This window comes from Pan paniscus, chromosome 18 (genome assembly GCF_029289425.2).
Source record: "Pan paniscus chromosome 18, NHGRI_mPanPan1-v2.0_pri, whole genome shotgun sequence".
NCBI classification, from domain to species: Eukaryota; Metazoa; Chordata; class Mammalia; order Primates; family Hominidae; genus Pan; species Pan paniscus.
In genome coordinates this window covers 3,679,282-3,687,962 of record NC_073267.2, presented here as the reverse complement: position 1 = coordinate 3,687,962, position 8,681 = coordinate 3,679,282, and the positions used below count along the sequence as shown (strand labels likewise).

The 8,681-nt window shown below is 56.9% G+C and overlaps 1 protein-coding gene across 2 annotated transcripts; it reads right to left on the bottom strand.

The window, feature by feature from the left end:
* Window positions 1–563: 563 nt before the first annotated feature.
* On the bottom strand, window positions 564–8,220 carry ZNF213 (zinc finger protein 213). 2 transcript variants are annotated; one of them, XM_008968058.4, is made up of 6 exons: window positions 8,088–8,220; window positions 5,782–6,295; window positions 4,920–5,043; window positions 4,643–4,716; window positions 4,348–4,471; window positions 564–2,746 (listed from the first exon to the last, which is right to left on the bottom strand). In XM_008968058.4, exons 2-6 carry the CDS (start codon window positions 6,178–6,180, stop codon window positions 2,088–2,090), a joined length of 1,380 nt encoding a protein of 459 aa, XP_008966306.1. In that variant the 5' UTR covers window positions 6,181–6,295; window positions 8,088–8,220; the 3' UTR covers window positions 564–2,087. The 2 variants fall into 2 exon arrangements, with proteins under 2 accessions (XP_008966306.1, XP_063454364.1); XM_063598294.1 differs by lacking the exons at window positions 4,348–4,471; window positions 4,643–4,716.
* Between the last annotated feature and the right edge of the window lie 461 nt (window positions 8,221–8,681).

The window sequence follows — 8,681 nt, the reverse complement described above, 5'->3', positions numbered from 1 at the left end:
AGAGAAGGAACCAGCATGGGTGGAAGGAGGGGTCGTGCCTGGATGATCACTAGTTTTGACCACGCACCCACCAGCCCTTGGTGGGTCCCGGCCTGGGGCTCCTGGTAGGGAGAAGTTGGATGTCAGGGGCTGGTGGGAAGGGCAAGCCCGCTGTCAGCCCCTCCTCCAAGGGACTCAGCCTGGGGCAGCCTTGAGTTCCAGATCCCCAACACGCAGCAAGAGGGTCCCACTACTGACCAAGCAGCGTCTATGGGCCCTTCTTCCTTTCACAGTTGTGGGAGAGGAGTGGCCTGGTGAAGACCCTGAGTCCTGCTCAGCTCCCCGTTCTGCTGGAGCACCGACGGTGCTCCCAGAGCAGGGCAGGCACTAGCTGACACAGGGGGACAAGAGTCCCAGGGGACACAGCTGCCCATTGGGGCCCAGCCGACCTGGACGCCAAGGACGCAGCTCCCCCTGGTGACGGTGCAGCAGCATGTGCCACCAGGACATAAGGCCAGGGCAAGGGGCTTATATTCCAGGTATCCCCACCCTCCAGCTACCGAAAGAACAGAACAGCCTGGAGGTAAGTTTTCACGTTTATTAATACTCTTCTGTTGCCCTTTGGAGGTCTGTGGGGGAGTCCTTGCAGGGCCTCTGGTCTGTCCCTGTTCATGGAAGGCAGTGCTCAGGAGGCAGCAGCAAAGTGCCAATGAAGCGGGGCGTTAGTGCCGATGGAGCGGGGAGCCAGTGCTGGTGGAGCTGGGCGTTAGTGCCAATGGAGCGAGGCGCTGGTGCCGGTGGAGCGGGGCGCCGGTGCAGATGGAGCGGGGCGTTAGTGCCGATGAAATGGGGCGCCAGTGCCGTTGGAGCTGGACGTAGTGATGATGGAGCAGGGTGGTAGTGCCGACGGAGCTGGACGTAGTGATGATGGAGCGGGGTGGTAGTGCCGATGGAGCTGGACGTTAGTGACAATGGAGTGGGACACCAGTGCCGATGGAGCAGGGCGTTAGTGCTGATGGAGTGGGGCACCAATGTCAAAGGAGCGGGTCATTAGTGCCGCTGGAGTTGGGGCGTTAGTGCCAATGGAGTGGGTGCGTTAGTGCTGATGGAGTGGAGCATTAGTGCTGATGGAGCGGGGCGCCGAGTAGGGCATTAGTGCCGATGGAGCGGGGCCGATGGAGTGGGGCGCCGAGTGGGGCGTTAGTGCCGATGGAGCAGGGCGCCAGTGCCGATGGAGCAGGGCGCCAGTGCCGATGGAGCAGGGTGCCGGGGCCGATGGAGTGGGGCGTTAGTGCCGATGGAGTGGGGTGCTAGTGCTGATGGAGTGCTAGTGCTGAGTCTGGTGCAGCCCCACCTCTGGAGGAAAAGATGGCAGCCAGGCGCCCTGTTCTTGGTCTCCAGGGTTGGCCTCCTGTCGCTGGAGCCACCATTATCCTCACCAGATTGGTGGGCAGGTGGCTCTCAGAGCCTCATGCTAGGGCAAGTAGGCCGAGGGCAAAGGCAGGCCGAGTCCGTATGGCCAGGACAGGGCAGAGTGGTCATGGCCTGGAAACGGGAGTGGGAGGGGGCCAGAAAGCCCCTGCCGCCGTGACTAAGACCCGCGGTCCCACAGGTGTGGGCTGTCTCTCCCAAAGTCCAGCAGCCCCCTGGGGGGCCAAGGCCAGTCCTCCACGCCCACTGAAAGGCACAGGTTGGTAGGGCAGAGGCCTGACCCATGGACCCACCCCACAGGGCGGGGGCCAAAGAGCCACACAGTCAAATGAGGCTCGGGGGCTTCTGGGAAGGGACCTAGACCTGAGTCCTTGCCACCCTGCTGTCCCTGCCAGGAATGTGTTGGGGCTCCAGGAAACTAGAGGGGAAGAGGAACGCTAGGCGCAGAAGGGGGAAAGAGGACAAGATCGGGGGCGGGAGGGGAAGGCTTCCGTTCCCTTTGAGTGCTGGGCAGGTCCTCAGAGCCAAGCAGGGCAGGCGAGCTCCGAGTGTGAGGTACCCTGGGGTCCCTCGGACAGCCCGGGAGGTGGCCACAGATGGAAGGAGAGTCCCAGTGGTGAACAAAGCAGGATGTGCCGTGGCTGGGCCTCCCCCGGGTTTCCGGCCAAGCCAGCTGCTCACCCCACGGGCTGGGCCATCTTGGCGTGCAGGCTCTGATGCGCGATGAGGTGCGCGCGCTGCTTGAAGCTCTTGTCGCACTCTCCGCAGCCGAAGGGCCGCTCACCGGTGTGCACACGCCGATGGTCCAGCAGGTAGGAGCGCAGCGAGAAGCTCTTGCCGCAGTCGCTGCAGCCGAAAGGCTTCTCGCCCGTGTGGATGCGCTGGTGGTCGGCCAGGTAGGCGCTGCGGCTGAAGCTCTTGCCGCACTCGGAACAGGAGAAGGGCTTCTCGCCTGTGTGCACGCCTTGGTGGCGCACCAGGTCCGAGGAGCTGCGGAAGCTCTTGTCGCACTCAGGGCACTTGTGTGGCTTCTCGCCCGTGTGCGTGCGCTGGTGCCGCGCCAGGTCCGAGCCCCAGCGGAAGCGCTTTCCACACTGCCCGCAGCTGTGCGGCTTCTCGGCTGCCAGGTCCCGGAACTGGCGCCGGCGAGTGGGTGGCCGCCCCCGTCGCGCACCCACCACTGGGCCCAGGGCCGCCCTCGGCCGGTTCTCGCTCTCCCAGGCCTCAGCCTCCTCGGGGCTCCAGGACACAGTCACGTCGCTGCCTGTCTGGCCTGGCACCACCGGCACCATCTCCTGCAGCAGGGACTTCTCACTTTGGCCTTTGAGCCCAAAACCTGCAAGGGGAAGGAGGCGACCTCTTCAGTCCCACTCGGTTCTGGGGCCAGAGCTGAGGTGAGGAAGAAACAAGGCTGGGGAAAGCTCCCTGGCCTCCAGGTTCAGAAAGCCCTGGGTTCACACAGCTGAATTCTCAGGTTCCTCATCTATAAAACAGGGATGATTGGCCTGGCGCAGTGACTCAAGCCTGTAATCCCAACATTTTGGGAGGCTGAGGCGAGCTGATCACCTGAGGTTAGGAGTTCGAGACCAGCCTAGCCAACATGGCGAAACCCCGTCTCTATTAAAAAATGCAAAAATCAGCAGGGCATGGTGGCGCACATCTGTAATCCCAGCTACTCAGGAGGCTGAGGCAGAAGAATCACGTGAACCCAGGAAGCGGAGGTTGCAGTAAGCCGGGATCATGCCATTGCACTCCAAGAGCGAGACTTTGTCTCAAAAACAAACAAAAACCCAAATAAATCAGGGATGATGAAAAAATTCGGCAGAGCAGCAGTCTGAATAAGCCTCTGATCCCGCCTGCATGGGCCAGCCCCCTAAGCCATCTGTGCCCTGCAGGCCACACTGGGATCCAATGACCCACTCTGAACCCCAGATATCAAGCTCCACAGCAGAACAGATTTATAGTAATTTTGAAACTTTTCAAGGGCCGGGCGCGGTGGCTCACGCCTGTAATCCCAGCACTTTGGGAGGCCGAGGCAGGTGGATCATGAAGTCAGGAGTTCGAGACCAGCCTGACCAACATGGTGAAAACTCGTCTCTATTAAAAATATTAAAAAAATAGCCGGGCATGGTGGCTCATGCCTGTAATCCCAGCTACTCAGGCTGAGGCAGGAGAATTGCTTGAACCCGGGAGGTGGAAGTTTCAGTGAGCTGAGATCACACCACTGCATTCCGGCCTGGCGACAGAGCAAGACTCCATCTCAAAAAAAAAAAAAAGAAAGAAAATTTTTCCCAACTGTCACAGTCGGAAACTGAGGAGCCAAACTGGTCTAGCTAGTGTGGCTCCCTTCACCACGCAGGCTCTAGTTCTCCAAACTCAACACAGATCTGGACAGATCTGGACAGAGGTCGCAGCCCATCCTGCTGGGAGTGTGGACTGAACAAGATGATCCCTGATGGTGCTGAGAAGGGGCCTGGCATGGAGAGGAACCTGGTAAGTGCAGTTCTGACGAGCAGGGGCCCAGGCTGGTGAGCAGCTGGGGTTCCCCGTCAGCACCCCTGCTCCTAGCAGCCCAAGGTGGCCTCACAACTATGCCTGATCCAAGTCCCAGCTGTGTCCCTTCAGCATCCACTGACCTGAGTCTCAGGTCCCTTATGTGTAAAATGGGGACAATACTTCCATGCATTAGGTTGTGAGACTCAAAGGAGAAGTTGCCCTTAGAGCAACAGCAGGGCTGGGCAGCGCCGACGCCGTCCCATGCTGTGTGTGGAAACACACAAAAACTGATCATCAGCCAAGAAAGGAGTTACTCAGGCTCCTGGCAAGACCTAGGCAGAGCCTGCTTTGGAACCAGCTAAGGATGGGGTGGGAAACAAGACTGAAGTTCCAGCAGAATCGGGGGCGGCCAGCCTGGACCCAAAGGCCCTGGGTGCTTACCCAGGGTGGTGTTCCGGGAGTTCTCCCGCTTTATGCCCCAGAAGAGATCCCGCTGAGCAGGGTCCAGGGTGCCCCATTCTTCCCGGGAGAAATAGAATGGGATGTCTCCCAATGCCACAGGTCCCTGGAATGGGGTGAGAAGACCCGGCTCAGGCCTCCCTTGCTCAGGCCTCCCAGCAGCACTGGCAGGGACAGGATGGGTCAGATGAAAGAGGCCTGATGGGACAGCAAGTCCCATTTTACAAACTCAACAGGGCCAAGTGCCTTAAAGAAGACAAAGGGACTGGTGACTCACATGGACCCCAGAGACAAAGCAGGTGTCCGTCGTCTCTCCGGGACGCCCCTCTTTAAGAAGAGCAGGAGGCTGGGCTGAAGGAGAAGAATGGAGCCTTAGAAAGGCCAGCCCAGGCTTGACACCGACGCCTATGGCCTCCCCAGCCTGTGCGCATGCACACACGCCCTGGACTTCACAGAGGGAGCTGTCCTGCCTGTGACCCTTAGGGCAACGCCGGTGACAAAGCTAGGTCGCTGCCCAGCCACTCGACTGTCCACAAGAACGGAGGCTTACTCACCGCTATGGCTGTGCTGCTCCTGGGGAACAGACGGCTGCCTCCGTGCCCCCACCGTTGGGGGAGGCCCCGTGGCCTGGGATCCCCGGCCTGCAGCCTCGGGTTCCGCCTCCTCCGAGGGCACATCCTGTGCAGGAACCACAACATGCTCATCAGCCCGAGACCAGACCGGGGGAGACAGAGTTTACTCCCTGGGAAGGAGACACAGGACATGACCCTCAGGATGCTGGGGTGTGGGAAGGAGACCAATATGGTGCCCCAGGAAAAGTCCGGAGGAGAATGTGACACCAGGTAATGCTGTGTGCCCAAGGATGCTCCCCGATCATTCACGAGGCAAGAACCAGCCCTGAAAGGCCAGAATCACAGCCACTTAGCAAGCGGGTAGCTGGGGACCCTCCTGCCAAAGGCAGAACCCCATCCCCCAGCCACTCATTAGAACCTCCCCAGATGCATCCAATGTGAAGGAGCCAACATCCCACAAGGTAGCAGGGGCCCCGGACAGCTCCACCTTCTCGCCCCACTCTGGAGCTGGCTCTATGCACACCCTTGTGTCCCCAGAGCCAGGCCTAGAGCAAAATGCAAATAAACATCAGCAGACCCTGCATGGAGCTAAAACCTCCTGTCTGGAACATTCGCACTTCAGCCCTATTGCTGCCTTCCAAAGCCACAAAAAATAAATCACATTTACTTTGGATTGCATCTTCCAGAAAGGCACCCATGGCACACTGTGCTTGTGTGCCTGCTCCTGGGGGGTCTGTGTCTCCCCTACCCTGTGAGCCTCTGGGAGACTTATCTCTGCAGGTTACCCACTTCTCTCGAGCTCAGATACCATCCAGCTGCCCCTGGATGTGGAAGGGCCCCTCACCTGTCGCCAGGCTTTCACTGGCTGCTTCTGTAGGTCCTCCACCAAGGCGACAGCCTCCTCACCGTTTCCCGGGTGCTGCTCACGCACCCAGCCCTGGATCTCCCCTGGCAGCACTGTCAGGAACTGCTCCAGCACCAGCAGCTCCAGGATCTGCTCCTTGGTACGCAGCTCGGGCCGCAGCCAGCGGCAGCAGAGCTCCCAGAGCTGGCTGAAGGCCTCATGAGGCCCATGCACATCCCCGTAGCAGAATTGCCGGAAGCGCTGGCGGCAGGCTTCGGAATCCCTGCCATCCTCATGCTGGGCAGATTCCTGTTCCCAGGAGGAATCTTCCACTTTCACAATCAGAAGCCCTTCTCCCTCCCCAGGGGCCTGGTCCTGGGCCTCCAAGGGGGCTGCCATTCCCCTGGCCTGAGGCTCAGGGTTGGTCGGCCTCAACCTGGGCCCCAGAACCTGTACTTTCAGTCTCCCAGAGGGATCCCCTGTGGTAGCTGGGCTGGCATCTGGATGTGTACTCCTGGGGAAAGAGCAAAATGGCAGGACTGAGGAGGAAGGATGTGGAATACACGAGCAAACCCCAGGCTGAAGAGCCATCCAGTCCCCATCCTTTCATGGCCCTGAAGCCTTTTCTAGGCTTTACTGGAATGCCTTGCTCATGTGACTGTCTCTCCTATTAACACAGGCCCACAAGCTCTCATCCCAAAGCCAGAAATCCAAAACCCGGGTGTTTCATAACTCTTTGACAGCAAAACCCAATGTCATTCATTTGGCAGCACCACCTGACCTGATATAAGCATATTTATAATCTCAATTTATTCCACTAAATGTAAATGTTCAAAATTATGGTGGAAATATTAATAACATATATCTTCAGTTTATAAAATTTCATTGAGCTATACCCACTCATGTGTTTTTCTGTATGCACATTATACATCAATTAAATATCTTTTTTTTTCTTTTTACTGAGAGAGAGTCTCACTCTGTCGCCCAGGCTGGAGTGCAGTGGCGCAATCTCAGTTCACTGCAACCTCCGCCTGCCAGGTTCAAGCGATTCTCCTGCTTCAGCCTCCCAAGTAGCTGGGACTACAGGCACCAGCTACCAGGTCCAGCTAATTTTTTGTATTTTTAGTAGAGACGAGGTTTCACCATGTTGGCCAGGATGTTCTCAAACTCCTGACCTTGTGATCCACCTGCCTCGGCCTCCTAAAGTGCTGGGATTACAGGCGTGAGACACTGCGCCCGGCCTAATTAAAAAATTTTAACTGATATGTTTCATTATTTAGTGTTGCCCCAGATCCCTCTGGAGATGTGCTTGATATATCGTCTGTGCACTATATTATCTTTCTCAAATTTGAAAACCTCTGAATTCCAAAACACATCTGGCCCTGAGGTGTCACAGAAGGGCTTACAGACACCATCCAAAGCCATTTATCCACAGGTACATATAAATGTATGACACATTTATACCTTACATTGTTACTCTCTACTGAAAAGTGTATTATGCAATTTTCAGTAATCGATTTTTTGTTTCAACAATAAAAATACAAACTGGCCGGGCTTGGTGGCTTATGCCTGTAATCCCAGCATTTTGGGAGACAGACACAGGATGATTGCTTGAGGCCAGGGGTTCAAGACCCCTTTGGGAAGACAATGTGAGACGCCATCTGTACCAAAAAACAAAAAAAAGCCAGGTGGGGCTCCTGTAGTCCCAGCTACTGGGGAGGCTGAGGAGGAAAGATTGCTTGAGTCCAGGAGTTTGAGGTTGCAATGAGCTATGATCGCACCACTGTACTCCAGCATGGGCAACAGAGTGAGACCATCTCAAAAAAAAAAAAAAAAAAAAGAAAAGAAAAGAAAAGAAAAGTAAAAAGAAAATGAAAAAAATACAAACCATCGTAATAAAAAAGGGAAGATTCAAACAATATCGAAATCTGTAAAACTCTCCCTTCCTCAATGCCATTGTACCCCCCGACTTAACAGTCTGACAAATGACGTCCCAGACCTTTTCTTGTGCTTTTACTAAAAAAGTCATCCATAGCGGGGAGAAAAGAAAAGGTGCTTGATGTGTTTCTACATAAATGAGACCTTACTGCACAGACATTAGCGGCACTATGAGCTTCCGCGGTATAGATATGCTCTAGTTTCTTAATCAATACTCGAGTGATGCATTCGGGTTGTTTCCAATGCTTTAGTCCATCCTAAGCACTTTATTTATTCTGCTCCTCACAAGACCCCTGAAAGGTGCGTGCACCATTCTCATCCTCTGGTGACTTCGAAGAAGACTTTCCTCGAAGAGGGCCAGGACTCACCAGGGTCGCTCAGCAGGACACGGCAGGCGGGAAGGCGAGCCAGCCGGAGCCCCGCGCTGTCCACCGCAGCCTCGCCCGCGGGGCGAGCGGCGATCGTGCAGGGGCGTCTGCCGGGGGACCAAGCAGGCAGAGCGGCGCGGGGGACCAGCACTTCCTAGCAGTGCGCGCGCCCTCCGGCCTCTGCCTCGGGGCGCTGATCCCGGCCACTCGGAGCCCGGTGCTTGATGTTGGAGCCAGGCGGCCAGAGCCCCCGCCCCCGCCCCCGCCCCCGCCCCCGAAACACACAACGCCCACTACGGCCCAGGAGATCCCACTTCCGCCGCGAGCTCCCGGCGCCGGAAGTCCTCGCGGGGCTCGCTGGGAAACTACGCCACGCAAGCATTCCCCAGCTCCCAGAAAGCCGTTCGTCCACTGAGCCCGCCTTCTCCATGACCGATGGCCAATGAACAGGAAGAATTCTCAGGCTGCCTATTAGAAGACAGAAACTCCATACGCGTCATACACCTGCACCCGGGAGGAAAGGCGAGGCTCTGCATCTAGATTTACCTCGTTCTCTTTTGTCTCCGCTTTTTTTTCACATTTCCTTGCGCCCCT

Excerpts from the sequence above, each read along its gene's own strand:
- ZNF213 (XM_008968058.4), bottom strand. The coding sequence starts at position 6,180 with ATGGCAGCCCCCTTGGAGGCCCAGGACCAGGCCCCTGGGGAGGGAGAA. Across the intron at positions 4,717-4,919 it reads GGAGCAGCACAGCCATAGCG|CCCAGCCTCCTGCTCTTCTT; the intron begins GTGAGTAAGCCT and ends CTTCTCCTTCAG. Across the intron at positions 4,472-4,642 it reads GCTTTGTCTCTGGGGTCCAT|GGACCTGTGGCATTGGGAGA; the intron begins GTGAGTCACCAG and ends ACCCCATTCCAG.